General features: G+C 42.6%; 2 protein-coding genes across 16 annotated transcripts in view; one reads left to right on the plus strand and one right to left on the minus strand.

Moving 5' to 3' along the window:
• The window catches only part of USP40 (ubiquitin specific peptidase 40), a 39,828-nt gene extending 34,802 nt beyond the window's left edge, over positions 1-5,026 (minus strand). For 9 of the 15 annotated variants that reach the window (XM_082311617.1, XM_082311618.1, XM_082311616.1 and 6 more), the window contains exons 1-4: positions 3,634-3,802; positions 3,055-3,214; positions 718-934; positions 109-176 (exon numbers count right to left, since the gene is read on the minus strand). In XM_082311617.1, coding sequence (XP_082167743.1) covers positions 109-176; positions 718-934; positions 3,055-3,057 — 288 coding nt within the window. In that variant the 5' untranslated portion in view covers positions 3,058-3,214; positions 3,634-3,802. Of the gene's footprint in view, positions 1-108; positions 177-717; positions 935-3,054; positions 3,215-3,545; positions 3,567-3,633; positions 3,803-3,880; positions 4,051-4,892 lie in introns of those variants that run through there. The other 6 variants (XM_082311622.1, XM_082311625.1, XM_082311619.1 and 3 more) reach the window with 6 other exon arrangements.
• Positions 4,892-17,294, plus strand: part of LOC309590436 (UDP-glucuronosyltransferase 1A7-like) — a gene marked incomplete at its 3' end in the record, with an annotated part of 35,955 nt that continues 23,552 nt past the window's right edge. Inside the window, exons 1-3 of the mRNA XM_082311631.1 lie at positions 4,892-4,943; positions 5,767-6,105; positions 6,290-7,494. Coding sequence (XP_082167757.1) covers positions 6,649-7,494 — 846 coding nt within the window. The 5' untranslated portion in view covers positions 4,892-4,943; positions 5,767-6,105; positions 6,290-6,648. The remainder of the gene's footprint in view (positions 4,944-5,766; positions 6,106-6,289; positions 7,495-17,294) is intronic.

Genomic DNA, 17,294 nt, shown 5'->3' on the forward strand with positions numbered 1-17,294 from the left:
TCAAAGTTAAGCTGTCATTCATTCTCACGAAAGGCTTCATGCAAATTGAAACAATATTCCTCCGAATCGACATTCAGCAGTGACTAATGACAAGAAAATTTTAAATACCTTTGCATCCGGTTTACTGCTGTCATCCAGAATCCCAAGTTCTTCAGGTCCTAGAGAGAACAGCGCCTCTGTAATTGTAAAGAAAAATGCCTATTTAAAAAAAGACAATGCCTCCTCTTTAAAGATTTATTGTATTTTAACTATCAAGCATTATGATGCTATTCTTCTTGGCAAATTAAGACATTAAACAACATTTCTGAACATCAGTCATCCTTGCAACCGGTTCAAGCTGTAACAATAAAGCATAAGTACACGTGAAGGTGTTTAGATGGCAAAATATCTATTTTTTCAGGAATTGTAGTGGTTGCATTAAAAAAATGAACGATACTTTATAGACAGCAATAACCTGTCTCGTTTACACAAAATGTAACTGTCCATCTGTAAGAAAAGGTAATGTTTACAATACTTACATATTGTGCAGAAGTGACGATACTAATTTTACAGACCAAGAGCAATGAGTATTCTGTAATAACTTATTTAAAGTGAACTGAAATAAACTCTTCCTGAAAATTATCTGTTTGTGGTGTTTCTTTAATAAATAACTAGAAATGCAAGTCACTGTAAAATATCAATTTCAACATTACTTTAAGAAGATTTTGAACATGTTACCTCTAAATTCAGGTGTGAAAAGCAGAGTCTGCAGAAGGGAATTGAGGTAGCAGGTCCCACCCTGATTTTTGATACCACTTAGGTTGGTGAAATCCCTGGGAGCTGGAGGCTCAGAATCTCTGGGCTTTGAATTCTTCCCTTTTCCACAATGATTGTTTGAAATAAAGGAAAAATCCTCTTCAAATAAGTCCCCAAACATTGTGAAGGCAAAACAATCCTTAAAAAATATAAAATTATCTATTTACTATAAAAAATGCAATTGAATCCACCCACCTCTGATCCTTCAAGATGAACCTTTCAGCCCTGACTGAAGAATTTCTTTATAACTTTTTGCATCTTATGCTGTTCATTCTAAAAATGAATGACAGATCCATACAAAAGTGCACACTAACATAACAAAAAAAAGGGTGAATTAAAAGCATTTATGTTAGCACAGGTCTGAATAGACTTTTAAATAGAATCAAATACATCACATTTAAATTTTGCATCAGCAAAAACATGCATAGCAAAATAAATATGTCCTTCCAAACACGTACAATTAACTAGTGCTCACGTTGCCCAGTTTCCTGCAAGAAAGGTACACAATGCCTCTCAAACTCATCAAAATCCCTGCACTGTGTCTCAACAAATCCATAAGCACAAGTAACCTGTCTCTAGCATTGGCCAGTTCAGATGGGAAGAGCGTAATAACTGGTGAAAAATACAGTGACATTTTATGAAAATATTATCTTTGCTTCCAGATGTTTGAGCCAGAAACTCAATGACAACTAATTCTTCTCATGGGAATTTTTCAGTTCTTTTCAGAAGCCTTGCGACCTCCTAGCATGTACCAGCATTCCCACAGTTAGCTCCCTTTTGTTTCATATTTGCCACCCCATAATTTCATTTGGTGTGCTGTAGCTCTTGTATTAGCACTGAGTAATCAATGAGTTATACTGAAGTAGTGAATAAACATTTGCCTAGCTACCTTCCACTTGCGAGTTTACAGTAAGATCTTTATCATATTCCAATCAAACACCTCTTCCAGACAAAAGCCTCCACAAAGACATATTCACTCCTACAACTGAACTTGTTCCCTATCTTTTATTATCCTTATTACCTCCTCTGAACCCCTTAAACTTCTCTTTTCCCTATTTCTGAGATCAGAGGACCACATCTGCCTACAATGTTCAAGATGTGTGCAAACCCTGGCTATATATACATATATTATTTATATATTTATAAAAAATAATGCTCTGGTTTATTTTCCTTTTGTACAACTGCTGAGCACTAAACTGCTTTAAGCAATGTTTATTATTACCCCAAGGTCTCACTCCTGTATGTTCACTTCAAACCCTACCACTATATATGCACTTCACATAAATATGTGTATATATACATAACCCTAAAGTTGTGATCATCTCTGCCCCATGCTGCACCTCTTTGCACAGATAATAATGTGATTATTACCTGCTATTGTATCGTTCAGCCACCCATGAGCATGAACACTTTAAAGCTCCACTAACAGCACTTGTCTTTACTGCAATATATCAGTTGATGTCACAAGAAAAATTAATCGCCTCGACATTCAATTTTTTTCCTGATAGTTTATGATATGCTGAACACAGGCCCTAGCAAAGATACAAAGAAACTCCCCCTCACTCCCCTCTGTGACAGCTGATCTTCTATTTCCTATCTTTTAGCTAATTATTTAATCAAGCAACAACTTTATTCTCCTGTGTCAGCTTAATTTTAAGCCTTCAGCAGCAAACCTTATTGAACGCCTTTTGAAAATCCAAACGTAGTTGACAGGTCCCCATTCAACCAGCCAGTAGTTCTTCAGGCATCTCCTAAAACTCTTTGTATAAAATAGCACTACATTAAGCCCATTTTAGTCCTTCCCACAGTAGAGCAGTTTTTACACAAAAGGCTATGGTCAGAAGCAGCATGGCAGTGTTCACTCTGCTTGTTCTATAATGCTTCTTCAGCACATCATACGATACATATCCCCTTATAAATCCCCACAAAATAAAATTACATGGCTGGAGATCCTTCTCAATGAACACAGACAGGAAAGAAACAATTTTAATCTCTTTGCATTAGGTTTTTATCCTCTGAATGCAGGTCTTGTACCTTGATCAAGTAAAAAAAAAAACTCCAAAAACCCGTGAAGGTCCAGCCTCCCATGCTTCAAGACGTAATTACTAGGTTTAGCCTCTTGCCAAACTGTCTCGCAGCTTTCATTCATTTTTCCAGTTAGGCCTGCTACACTTTAGCGTTTAATCATCCAAAGATTATAACGCTTCCTATTTTCCTCATTCAAATACACAACAGCTTGCTCCTAATAAGTTTATTCACCATAAAAAGGCACGTATCCAGGAGACAGCGATCATCTTACTGACAAGTGTCTGCTGTACCACCCACCACTCCAGAGAAGCAGTTCAGCTGGACAGTGCCAAATCCTCCCTTGATCCTTATTTCAGGATCCTCAAAGCACTTCTGTGAGCAGCTTCCTTCCCTTAAAAATCATACAGTAATATATTAGAACAAATCTCTCAATGATGTCTCTGGTGCAATATCCTCACAAAGCAGGGCAAACTTAGAGCACATCGCTTATTACAGCCTTGTCCTGCCAAAGTTGGAATAACTCCATGAAAGGAGACAACAAAACCCCTCTAAGGCCCTCCTCTATATTCCTTATCTCTGATGAGAACCTCCCATGTTGTAACTTGGGTCTGGCACCTCTCATCCTATGCCAGTGCAACCCCTACAAGACTCAGGCTACACCTATGCCCTCCCGACAGCAGTACGGTCTCCATCTCGCCTTCCTTTCTTCAGGCTGAACTCACCCGGCTCCCCCCGCCTCTATCCACCTCCCATATGCTCCAGCCCCGGAGCCCCCACGGGGCTAGGCCCAGTCTTCAGACGCGGTCTCACCGGTACGGAAGAGGAGGAAGACCGGTGCCCTGGGCCTGCCGCCCACACCCCGGCCGACCCGCAGCGCCGGGGCTGGCGGGACACGGCCCCTCGCCGCCGCCTAGCCCGACTCACAGCTCAGAGCCAGCACCTGGAGCCGGACCGGCCCCTACCCCCAACTGCCCCGCGGCCGCCGCCATGTTTGTTGTGGCGCCGCGCAAAGCACGCTGGGACCTAAAGGCCGCGGCGGCCCCGGGACCTCACGCACCTGGCCAAGCCCCGGAGAGAGAACAGCGGCGCCCCCGCACACCACCCGCTCCCCCGAGCGACGGAGGCCTCCTGCGGGGGGCGGGAAGGAACCGCCGGGCACCGGCACCGATGCGAACCGAAGACTGGCCGGCAACGCGGCCCCGGCGCGGGCGGGCGCGCACAGCCTGCTGGGAGTCGTAGTGCGGCGCCAGAGCGTCACCGCGCTGGCGGGGGGAGCCGCACTGCGCTGGAAGGCAGGCCTCCCCGCAAGGCCTTCTGGGGGCTGTAGTTTCCTGCCGGCCGCGGTGCATGGCGGGAGTCAGCCTGCTGGTGGCGTAGGTGACAACTCCCCGTCGCGGGGGTGAGGGGGCAAGCGTTGCCACGGAGGCCCCGGGGCCTGCGCTGCCTCGCCAGCCTGAGGGCCTGGAGGAAGCCCAGCCTGCCCCAGCCCTGCTTCTGCTGGGTGGTGGACCTGGCAGGGGAGAAGAGCGACACCCAAACCTCTCAGACCAGCACCAGGGACAGGCCCTGCTGAAGCCTTCTGAAAAACATAGCCAGGGATGAAGCTCAGCATACCAGCCTTGTAGCACAAGGGCTTCTGCTGCGACAAATTGCCCTCATGGAGGCTGGGGCTGCTTCTCCACCCACCCCTCCTGGTCCAGTTCCCTCCTAGGCACCATCAAGTGTAGGCCAGGGCTCGTACCGGCATTGGGATTGCAAATACAGATGAGCCTGGCCAATAATCAGAGAAGACCAGCTCTCTCTTTGAAACAAGCAGGTGTTCAGAGCTGCCTTCCTAATGCTGCCACCGAGCCTAGAGTGACTCAGCTGGCACCTCACTTGCTACCAGCGTTGAGTCTCAGTGTGGTCCGCTATGGTCACACACATCGTGCCAGTGGGGCTGCAGAGCCACAGGCAGCAGTTGTGCTGACACAATGTCCCTCCTTCCTGCTGCAGCCTTCCAGCACAGCCCCTCTCTCTTTAGGTTGTCCATTCCTCCCCTGGCATTCCCCAGTTATGTGCCTTCTTACCCAAATGCAAAGTTCCCACTGTCTTCTTGCATGGGTGACCACGTGTGAGAGGTAAGCAACTCTTATCTCGCACTCCCTTGAACTCAGCAAAATTTAACTCATCAAGAAACCCCTACCAGATAACCAAGGCAACTGAGGTAGTCGCTGGCAAACTCTCAAACACTCAGAAACGCTTCTAAGGTACTGATTAACCTCATCCATCCTGCGCTTGCCTTTGCACCCACTCTCTTAGCGTTAAGAGTGCTGTGAGGTTTGGATGGCAAATTTGTTCTGCTGCAGAAGGGAGGGGAGAGGACGGCAGGACATTTCCCTACCAGCTCTCTGCTTACTCCTCTTCTGCAAATAGGGGGTGCAAAAAAAAAAAACCCCAAACCAAGCTTTTCGTGAGAAAATGCTGTTTACTAAACTGGGCACCTTCCTAATGATCATTTTTAAGTGTGTTTTATATAAATCTGGAAATAACAGCATATTTTAGTTATTATTAATCTTTTTCTCCCTTATAATATCATAAACGATTCTGAGAGTATTTTTTTCACTTTTACTTTAGAGCTTCTCCCCCTACTCTGAAGTTCAAATATTTTGTTGTCTGAAAAGTTATCGAGTGGCTGAAAGAGAACTGCTTTCTGCCACTCATTCAGTAGTTTCGCTACATAAGGAGAAAGTTACAGGCATTGTAACTTTTGGGAAAAAGAAATAAAAAGACTGACAGGAAAACAGAAGAAAACAATATGTAATTAATTTCATTGCATTGACCATGGTACAGAAGGGAGAGAAATATTGTTTCTGTATCTCAGTTGTGTGCCTGAGGGACAGAGGCTGCATGGCTCTAAATATCCTAAGTTTCATTATTTTTCCACGTCACGGTGCTGTTTAGGCTCCTAATCGTTTCAGCATCGATAACGTCAAAAGCAATGCTGTGAAGCTGATGGCTCTTGCAAACCCACGCTGGACCTGAAGCTGCTCTTTTAAGTCAAGTCTGATACCTGGGCTCACACCTGAGTCTCTACTGAACAGTCCAACCCATATGGGGAGTAGTAGTCATTAAAACATATTTAGTACACATCTTATGTCTGGCCTCTATTTGATGTATAGGCAAGTGGTGAGGAGTTTTCAACTGCCTGAGGACCATCTCGTAGGCTGTGAAACAACTGCATAACTGCTCTGAAGCAAGAACCCGGGCTTCAGCTTCACAGATCTCTGCCTCAGCTGCCAAGTCGGTCAGCGTCTCTTCTTGATGTCGTTGTAGACTGTTGAATTCCTGCTAGCTCAGAAGAGTTGGTTCATCTGCCCTTTCCCCTTACCCTGAGGGTCTTTTGTTCTGTCCTCAGAGAAATTATCTGAACATCCATGTTTCCAGCCACAATGAAATTTGTTGAGGCTGTTTTCATTTGTTACAGTGGTGTTGGAGTTGTTCACATCAGCCTTGCCTTCCCTGGCCCTGGCCAAGGGGTAAGACGACACATCAACAATCAAGAGGGAAGTCCTATGAAATCTGACTAGCATGCTGAGGAGCTAGTTCTCTGCTGAACACTGAGGAACTCCAGTGACTCAGCACAGGAAAGGGTCACCGCATTTGGCTTTACAAGTATTGAAAAAAAAAAAACCAAAAAACCCAAAGCAGTGAATCATTAACTAGAACAGTATGACAAAGCAGCACAACTCAACAGATAAACCCATCGGCTTCCTTCAAAAGCATCTTCAAGCTACTGCCTGAAGGAGAAGACTCTTTCACAGTCCGTATTCTGACCACAGGAACATGACTTTGCAGCTTTGCTGTGCCTGGATTTTTATCCTTCTCCTTCCTGGCCTCTCAGATGCAGGAAAACTCCTGGTGGTGCCCATGGATGGAAGCCACTGGCTTAGCATGCGACAAGTGGTTGAAAAGCTCGCTGACAGAGGACACGAAGTGGTGGTGGTTATACCAGAAGTAAGCTGGCAGATGAAGACGACACAGGCATACACGGTGAAAACATACCCAGTGTCTTACACAATAGAAGAGCTGAATAATGCCTTTCATGAGTACGTTGCCACTCATCTGAAGGACCTGCCTTTCCCGCTGAACACTCTAGCACTGTACAACACCTCAGTGCATGTTTTCCGTACGTTCTTTGTTCAGTGCAAGGACCTGTTCAACAGCAAGGAGACCCTGCAGTACTTGAATCAAAGCAGCTTTGATGCTGTCCTAACAGACCCCATTTTTATGTGTGGAGCAACAGTTGCTCATTATTTTTCTCTTCCGTTTGTGTTCTTCATGAGAGGATTTCCTTGCAACTTACACTATGAAGCACCACAGTGCCCAAGCCCTCTGTCCTACACCCCGAGACTATTTACCTTCAACTCAGACCACATGACTTTTTTCCAGAGAGTGGAAAATGCACTGGTTGCCCTCCTGGAGCGTGGGTACTGTAACGGTTTCTATGAAGACGCGATAAAGTTTTCGTCCAAAGTCCTTCAGAGAGATGTATCCCTGCTAGACCTCCTGAACTCTGCTTCCATTTGGCTTCTAAGATTTGACTTTGTGTTTGAGTACGTCAGACCAGTGATGCCCAATATGGTCTTTATTGGAGGTATAAACTGTGCTCAGAGGAAACCACTGTCTAAGGTATGTTCTTTTTCCTCTAAACTATACATTTTTCAATGAAATGTGATTACATAATTTCTGGAAGTTTAGTGCTATTGAATTTTTTTATTTCTGGTAATGATATAATACAACCAGGTTTGACAGTTGTTTTCCACAGGCTGAAATCAAATTACCTTGATGGAGGTAGATTACTTATTTGAATTGATGAGGATTTTCTGCTAAGTCCAACAAAAAATGGACTTCATCTGCCAGCTACAAGTTACTGTCTGCAGTGAATGTGTATTATTCACCAACTAGATACAGTTTTGATTTAATTTTCATGGAGTCTCACATCTATTTCTTTCACCTGACCAAAAGCCCAAAGACCATGCTCTGAGAGTCATCTTTTGTTTTTAACTCTAAGCTCAGCAAAGTCAGTTAATTTGCTTGTTGTGTTTTCATGACATATGGTTTCCAAACTAGCTGTCTATGTTAAGTTATTTCTGTTTGTAGATCATGGTGAAACATAAATGTCATGTTGAAATGGGACGAATTAATCTAAAATAGTGTATTTGGTGAGAGACACCTGTACACAAAAGTTTCTGTACCTATTTCTTCATATTTGTTTTTACCAGAATTGTTCTGCAGGGTTTTTAAAGCTAATGTAGAAATTTAAATCTATTTTGATAGTTACCATATAGTCTCTAAAACAATTAATAGCACTAGATACTTATTTCCAGGCACAACACAGAACACAAATACCTTTCTTTTGAAATTATTCCCTCACTTCTGACTTATGGTCACACAATATCACTGCACAATTGCAATACAGTATCTTTGAGCTGAAGGTTTTTTTCTTTCTTCTTTCAGATTTCTTTTATATTGTTTGATGGGTTTATGCAGAGTTCACTGAACTCAATAAAGAATAAGGCAAATAAAGAATAACATTATAAATTAGAATATTAGGATATTATAAATAAGGCATTCTCTCCCATTAGGCTTAAGAGAGTGGCACGTCGTAGTTTGAGATTTAAGAGGCAAATTCTGGCCGGTTGCATGACATAAGTCTTTTATATCTTGAAGGTCTCAGAGCTACAAACAGTTTGTAGCTTGCTACAGGGGTAGAACCATCCTTCCCTTATTTTATACCTGGCTTCTCCTGTCTTTGTACTGACATTTGTCATTTGGTGGAAATCATATGTTCCAAACCTTGAAAAAACTCGTGTATTCCTCCTATCTTCAGTCTGGCTTTTCCACCTACATTTTCTACAGAGAGCAGAGGAAATTCTCCTATTTCACTTTGAACAGTGCCGAGCAACAAGGCAATAATGCAGTAGAGTGTAAACAACTGTGAAGTGAGTCATAAGGGAGAAAAAAAAAAAAAATCTACCCATCCATACACAGTGGTAAGCCCTGGGTTGATCATTACTGTTCAGAAATATAATCATATGATAAGAATAGGTAGTTCTCCGAAACCCAGTAGCCCATTGCTCAACAGACAAGAAAACAAAAAGTTAGGATGACTAGGAAAGGGAGGGAGAACAAGAGATTCAAAAGCTGGTTTCTTTTCTTAGATGAGGGGCTTAAGCTACAGACCTTCCTGTTACACTACTTTCCATAGTTTTCCACAAGCAGAAAAATTGGGCATTATGGCCTTGTCCAGAAGAGGGCTCCTTTCTGCCATATCTCACATGGTCCCCTGGAATACCTGCTCTGGAGCTGAAGGCATCAGGATGCTGAGGAGCTCGTGCGTTTGCAGAACTAGGCATATGGATCTTTTCCAGCACAGAGCTGGGAATTAAATCTCGAGTTCCCTGGCCCTCCACAGCCTGCAGTCTCAGAGGGAGTGGGAGAACTTGCTACCATTGGACTGGGCCTGGGGGAACACAAACTGCACTTATTCATTGACTAAGATAACCACACTGGCTGCCTCAGGCTGGATTTCCTCTTGCCCTGCACTTTGCATAGCCATCCATCTCCGTATCAATTACATATTAATTAACAGACACATAAATCCAGTTGCCAAGTCGCAATGTGCCTGGAGGTTTAGTATAAGGCTCGCAGGAAATCAGACCCAATATCTGTCTGAGCAGAGGTCCTGTGCCAGCATCATCCATTAATGACTCCAGAAGTACCTGAAGGCTGGTATGGGAAGTGGTCCCTCATTAGGGGGACATCGCAAATGAACTCAGACTGTGAGCCCTGAGATACTTTGATGAATATCTCATCTTTAGCCAAAGTTAATGCAAAGTTGCCTTTTTGGGCAGCTCATAAAAACAAAGTTTGCATGATTTGATCAAAGCAAAGGTCAGAAATGTAAGCTATAGGAACTTTTCAAAGTTGTTTCTGTGTTTTTAAACCTAAAACACCCATTACTTATTTAAACAACTGGTTAACTTAAAACATTAAAATAACCCCAGATTTAAGTAGGTAGTTGCTCAAGTGAAGGAGAAGTGTAACTGAATAAAGGCCCTGTGGTTTGTCCCTCCAGCACAAGGATTAAGAAAACAGATCCTGTTCTGAAACCCTCCTGCCAGAGCCAGCAGCATCTGGGAAGCTCTGATAAGGAGACATTTCTAACTGGTCCTTTGAAATACACAGTTAAAGTGGAATTCAGAGACTTTGGCAAGAAGCCAAAGAATACAGTAAGCAGTACCAAAGCATGCACACACATACCTGGTACACAGGGACACACTTTTCAAAAGCCTGCACAACCTAAATATCATTTTGTGTGACCTCAGAAGGGATCCCATCATGTCTGCAGGTACTGTTAATTTGCTAACATGGGTAGCTAGGATTAGTATGGCTATAGAGGAACTCTTCATTTTCAGCGCTGAAGCAGTAGTCATCGCTCTGTTCATGAACTAAATACTAGGGCCATTTTTTTCATGCCAGTATTCAAGGTGTTGATGAACCTAGTGGCAGTTCAGAGCAGCCTGATATCACATCAGCATCTGTTTATGATGCTTTTGTAAAGGATGCTGAGCAACTTTAAAGCTGACAATACTATTCATCTGCCTTGTATTGCAATGGCAAAATACACATCAGGCAAGCAAAAGCAGTGCTCATTTTGAAAAAGGAAGTTTAACCACCATGCATTGTACATCTTCAATGCACAGTATGTATCAACCTGAAACGGCTGCTCTAACCAAACAGTTCATCTCACTGTCCTCTTCAGTTTGCTCTTATCCACGTCCCTGTACCTCCCATATCTTGAAGAAGAGATATTGAAGAAAGCTGCAAAACAGTTCTTTGGACAAAAAATCCCTCATATCAAATGGAGCTACTGCCTTAGTTTCCCTTTCCACGGGAAGTTTGTCTTCTGGTTAAATTAAAACACCTTCTGTAACATGACTCTAAAGGTAAAGTATTTGAGAGGTCTACGCACAAAAATCTAGAAAGGTTATAAGAGTATTAAATTCACAAATATTAAACACATTGCCCTACAAAAGCTAGGAAATGTTCCAATTACACTTACCTGAGCAGCCTTAAATGCCAACTGCCTTTCTGTTAATTTCAGGATCACATACAATCATTGTCGTATGATTTCTATTCACTGCTTAGAAAAAAGCTGCCCTAGAAATTATCTGTGTTCTATGATTCACTTACCTGCCTGCTGCTTCTTGCTACTGCAAAGACTTGGAAAAAGGTTACTTTCCAACTTGCAGTCAACATATCATCAGTTTTATGGGTTGTTTTTCCTCTGAAGTCAGCTAGCCAAACTACGTGCTATCTTATCCTGTGCAGGTGAATGCCAGTTTGTCTCCATAGCTATGTAAAACGTAAGGGGTAGGTTCATGTCAGCAGCTACCAACCTGCATTTTGCTGTAATCCTTTTGCCTGGCACTGTTTAGCATGGGGGGGGGGGGGGGGGGGGGGAAAGAGTGGGTTCAATTACACAAGGATTCCTCCATGTTGGAAGGAGGAAAGGAAATACGTATTTTTGAAATTAAATTCAAAATTAAATTCAAAAAATTAAATTCAAAATTTCAAAATTAAAATTCCATTTTAACTGCATATTTCCCTCTTTCCAGCCTGGGAAATCAAATTACAGCGTTACTCATGCATTTGAGCAACCTGTTCCTGCTTGCAAGGCCCAGAGCATAAGGGGGTGAGCAATCTCATCTAACAACAGGAAAACAAATCCAGTAGATGAAACCAACACTTCCAGGCTGCCTCAACAGACATGGTTTTAGTTCTAGTTTTAGTGCTGCTCATACAACAAGTAGCTGCTGAGGTATCCATTTGCTATCCTCTTCCCTTAGTGCCACTGACTGTTTGCTGCTCAGGTTAGAGGAAATCCACATGTCACAACCAGTCCAACTCAGAGATAAGCAGTTTGAGAAAGTTGTAGTACCTTTTCTAGCTGAAGCAATCACAGGGTGAGGGGTAAGCATACGTGCACAACCCCTCAACATGGTTATGGCTCAAGGTCCAACCAGTCTCAACTCCTCAGAGCTGCTTGCATGCCAATGCAGCTCTGCTCCATCACAGCAACGATCCTTGCCAGCTCAAAGAGACACCGTGGTGTTACCCACACGAGCCTTACGGTGAGAGATACTCCTGGGAGGAAAATAAATCTGGAGTCTTGAGTCACCCAAGCTTCAGCTTTGTTTAACATAAAATGTCTGCTCTTCAGTATTCAGTGGGGAAGCCTTTCCTCCCAGATACCAGGAGCTCACGTGTGGTTCTCACTCTTTGAGGCCTCTGTTCCTCAAACTACTCTGCAGTGCTCGTCTGCACATAAAACAGGAGTCGGTAATGAGCACCACACCTTTCAAATCTGAAAGGGATCCAGGTGCCCTTGGGTAGTGGATAATGAACAACAAACACGTGTAAACCTACCATGTTATTTTGAAAAATGAGCCAGTCTGTTAATTTTCTGAATAATAATTACCCAGCTTACATCTGACCTCAGCCGATTCTGTGCTAACCTAAGAACTTCATCCTTTCTTTGTCTCTTTGCCTGTTCTCTGTTTACCTCTAATTTATCTTTTTTTCAATTCTGTCCTTCCTGTTGCTGCCTCACCTTTTCCACAGTTTTTTGTAGGTAGTCGTTTGAGTCCATAAGAAAGTGTAGCCATCTAGCAAGAGACTTCTGCTCATATAGAGACTGGAAGATTAACTTTGTATTGGCTGTTTACAGCCCACCAATTTTGCTGTTGAAGGTCATATCCAAGTGCAGAGAAAAAAACACACCAAACAGCAAGTTCCAAATGGATTTGGTCACTTCTTATCACAGCACTTGCAATACACTTTTCATCTCCAAATCTCCAGCATTCAATCAGAATTATTGGTAAATCTGTTCAGACTCACACTTTCAGTCTGTGCCTTACAAAACTACCTCCTGCCTCTCACTCCCCCATATTTGGCCCTCTCTAGAAATCGGTTCTCCATGTCTAAAGCTGGTTCCTCCATGTCAGCATGACAGTGTGAAGCTAAGCAGAGCAGTGCTAGCACCCTTTAGGTGTCTACTGAGACAAACCCCATTGCCTAAGGCTGTGTTTGTTTCTCCATACTGAAGATGCTGGGAATCCCACCACCACTTATAAAAGGAAGGAACAAGAAAAACTTTGTGCTGCTGATAGTTTTGCATCAGCTCTTTTCTTCACAAGGACCTCTTCCTTAGTACCACCCAAAAGACTTTAGTCTGGCATTGCTTTTACTTGCATAAAGACAAAACATTCCTCCAGCAAAGCCCCGAGGGCCTCAGTTCACTGCACGTTTCCCAGAGGATAGCAGCAAATGCCAGCAAACAAGAGGTCACACCACCCTAGCAGAGCTTTCTTTGGAAACCCGAGCTGGGGTATTACTACCTATTTTTATTATAATAGCCCAGCAATCAGTTCCTCCCTCAGGAAACATGAACTGTAGGGGCAGCTTGTGCCTCCCTGTGAGTGGATTCAAACCCACAGGTCAAACTACCAAGTTCCTGGCTAAGTTAACCAAGAGAGGACCTCTCTTCTCATCAAAGTTGGGCTGCTGCCCAGAAGGGAGCATGGAAGAGGAAAGGCAAATTTGCAGCTCCGTCAGGGCTCATAGCTGAAGAGGTCTAGGAGACATCTATATGTGGTTGCTTATGTTACCATCTGTATCTGTGAAAGGAGGAGAGCTCAGAAGCCTGGTTTGCCTGTTGGGGTTTTCCATGTGTGTGTTATCAGTGGGATTAGTAAAAGATGTCATATCTCCTCCTAAATTTTGTCTTGCTCACAATATATAAAAAGGGTTTTCAGGACAGTGACTGAAGACCAAGGCTCCCTCTTTGTGTCCCAAAAGGTCTACGCCGGCCTCCTTTCCCTTCACTTGCCCTGAACCCATCATTTAGTTCATTGGTTTTTTGTCTAGTACCATGGGGAGAAAAGCCAAACAGGATTGTTCTTCTCCTCAGATTTGGGATTGTATGGTACATCCTGGTAGCTGTGATATATTCATAAGACATGTAGGTTTGACTGTTTCCAGGAGGCGGGAATTTAACATCAGCCTTCTACGTACTGGTTAGGTGTTCTCAGTTAGGCTAGTCCATAAAAGAAATTGTGTTGCAATTTCCATTCATTCTGCTGGGTGTATTTTAAAGGCTGCCTTTTGAAAGCAAAACCAGGCTTATTTTCTCACTGGGTACTTACCAAGTCAATGGTATTAACCACAAGTATTATTACAAGATTATGTCCCTGTAGTCTTAGTTTCATGAATGAAGGAACATGCTAACATACTTCCAAGCTTAAAAATTAACAAAAAGTACAAAGGGGGACATCTTCTTTCAAGAACAGTGTGCTCCCCTTCCCTGTTATATGAGCAATTGCAATATTGGAGGATAACCACAACAATATTGGGAAGTTAAATATTAATTTCTGCAGTCAATAAGTTCCCTGCAGAAAAGTTAAAGATTGCATGGACCTTCATATAAAGGACTGTGTCAGATGCCTCCAGAGCAGAACTCTTTAGTTTACTTCCACCGAAATGGCTCTTCCGTTTCATTGTTTTTACCAACGTACTTGGATGTTTCTTCTTCTGACATCATCTTTAATCTTTGCTGAAGGTGGAAAGATCCTGGTGATACCTCAGGATGGAAGTCACTGGCTCAGCATGCGCCCAGTGGTCGGGAAACTCCAGCAAAATGGACATGAAGTTGTTGTGGTTGTACCATCAACAAGTTTGTATATGAAGCCAAAGGAGCCTCAGAATTATACAGTGAAAGTATATCCAATACCTTACTCAGAGGAACATTTAGCTGTTGCGCTCAAGTCATTCGTTAATGCTCATTTTATGGAACAATCTGTTTTGAATATTATTATTACAATGTATCAAAGCATGTTAGAAATTTTTAGGTTCTTTTTCACCAACTGTAAGAGCCTTTTGCACAACAAAGACATGATGCAGTATTTGAGAGAGAGCAAATTTGATGTGGTTTTCACGGATCCAATTCTGATGTGCGGACCAGTAATTGCTGAGTATCTTTCTGTTCCTTCTGTCTACTTCTTGCGGGGTTTTCCTTGTGGTATGGATTCTGAAGCTACCCAGTGTCCAAACCCTCCTTCCTATGTCCCCAGACTCTTCCTAAATAATTCAGATAGCATGACATTTGCTCAGCGCGTGAAGAACATGTTGGTCCGTATGCTGGAGTTCATTTACTGTAAGCCTATATTTGCTCAATTTGAAGAACTTGCATATGAGATTTTTCAAAAGAAAGTGACAGCTACAGACCTTCTAAGCCGTGGATCTGTTTGGCTAATGAGATATGATTTTGTGTTTGAGTTCCCGAGACCAGTGATGCCAAACATGGTTTTTATTGGAGGGATAAACTGTGATCAGAAGGAAAAACTGTCTCAGGTATAAAATCTTATTTTCTTTTTATTGAAAAGACAAGAACACAAATGTTTAAGTATCCTTACATCAAAACCTAACTGACAACACCTTGGTATTTAAAGGTAGAAAGCTAATGAGAAATCCTGCATGATGCAGAAATGTTATTTCCTAGTATTAAATCATATCCTGGCAAACCTAAAGTCTTACCAGATATGAGAATTTATTTGACATGTAACTTTCATGCAAATGATAAGCTGTTCTGTTGAACTGAAACTTACCTGAATTTTGGTGAGTTGCAAACTTTCCTTCCCAACAGGAGCCAGACTTGGTAGCTTCCATTTCATCTAAGTTTCTTATGCCATGTCCTTCTCCATTAGAGCTGTCCCTCCAACCAAAGCCAGGCTCGGAGGACTTGGTTATATTGCTCTGAAATAGCCTGAAGAGCATCCATAAGCACAGTCTGCTCTCTGTCTGCCCCATGGTGTCCTCCCTTTCCAGCTGTCTCATGGACTGTCCATCCCTAGTTCTGTATACCCATTCTCCTTTCATAGACATTGAAGGTTATAGGACTTAAGATTTTAGCTATTCATCAGTTCTTTTTCTGTCATGTCCATCTGCCAGATTGATTCATTTACATCTTTCCCGTTACGTCAAGGTGTCAATATCTAACACACAAAAGAAAGCCATTTTAAAATGTATCTTCCCCTTCTTTCATAGGCTATTTAGTTAGGTTTTAAGCTTTTCTGGGTGTGGGTGTCTTCTGTAAATTCCCATTCAGGTTTCTGGTTACCAACTAGGTCTCTGAATCAAGTACAGTATATTCTATAGCAGATGCAAAGCAGGAAAGGGATATTCCAGTATTGCAAATTGTGAGTAACCCTGAAACAGACTAGTGTAGAATAAAGCCCTAATATCCTCCCCTTTTGTCCAGGTAAGTATGTTTAGTGCTTATGTTGGAAGTGGCAGAGCCAGTCCTCTGAGCAGGACAGTCTCTAGTGCCACTTGGTTCACTCTAACTGGTTATGTATGTTCGAATGAAGGAAAAGGAGTAGCAGTTGCTCACATGGGGTCTTTCAAAAGGACATGGAGTCAGGAGTGGGAAAGATTGCTGATCAGATATTAAAGACTCAAGCAAATGTCTGTAAATGCCCCATGTGGGACATGCATGACTGTCTATCTTCATCTGTCAATCTAGCTTGAATGCATCTTCTTCGAGTGTTCCTTTGACAGCCTTCTCAGAGGTTATGAGCAACAGGTCTGTTTCTGTGCATCACCTTCTCCTGAGCCATTTGAAAATTCCCATTAAGTTAATCCTATGTTGTAAACTACCGATATGGGGACAGTGCGGGTGATGGAGCTGGCTGCTCTTTTTGGAGGGCAGGTTCTCAAGAAGGTCAAAGCTTTCCCACCAGGCTTGAAAATAAGCATGCAGAAACTGCACGTGAAAGAAAGCTCCACCAGTAATTTAGAGCCCTGAATGCCCTGGAGGAGCAAATTGTATCCCAAAGGCACCTACTTATAAACTTTTATGGTGAGAGGTTATCACCAACATTTTAAACCCCAGCAATTTACAACCAAGAAGGATCTGGCCCCACAGAGTTCATGAACTGTTTCAGTCGTGAACTGAACTGACATGGGCCATGAACTCATGAGTTCATGAACTAGAAACCTGTTGTTGGTCTATGTTATCTGAGGTACAACGGTGAACTGTGGTTTTGCAACTTACTTAGTTTTATACCCAATAGGATAAGGGGTTAGATGGAAGTTATATGTAGAGATGGGGAAAGATTTTTCTGTTGGCTGCTTATTGTCAAAAAAAGCAGGCTTGCATCAATGAAAAAAAAAATATTTTTTCTCAATTGTACCAACTGGTTTTGGTTATTAAAACAAAAAAGAACCAAACCGCAGGTACTTCAACATTGACTTTTCATATTTATCTTTAAGTTATGTTTCACTGTACTACTTGCCTCAGTTTCATTAGAAAAGAAAAAGCTTGTTAAAAAAATACCAAATTACTGCACTCTGTGACAACTCTTACA

Source organism: Platalea leucorodia (assembly GCF_965183815.1).
Source record: "Platalea leucorodia genome assembly, chromosome: 5".
Lineage (NCBI taxonomy): Eukaryota > Metazoa > Chordata > Aves > Pelecaniformes > Threskiornithidae > Platalea > Platalea leucorodia.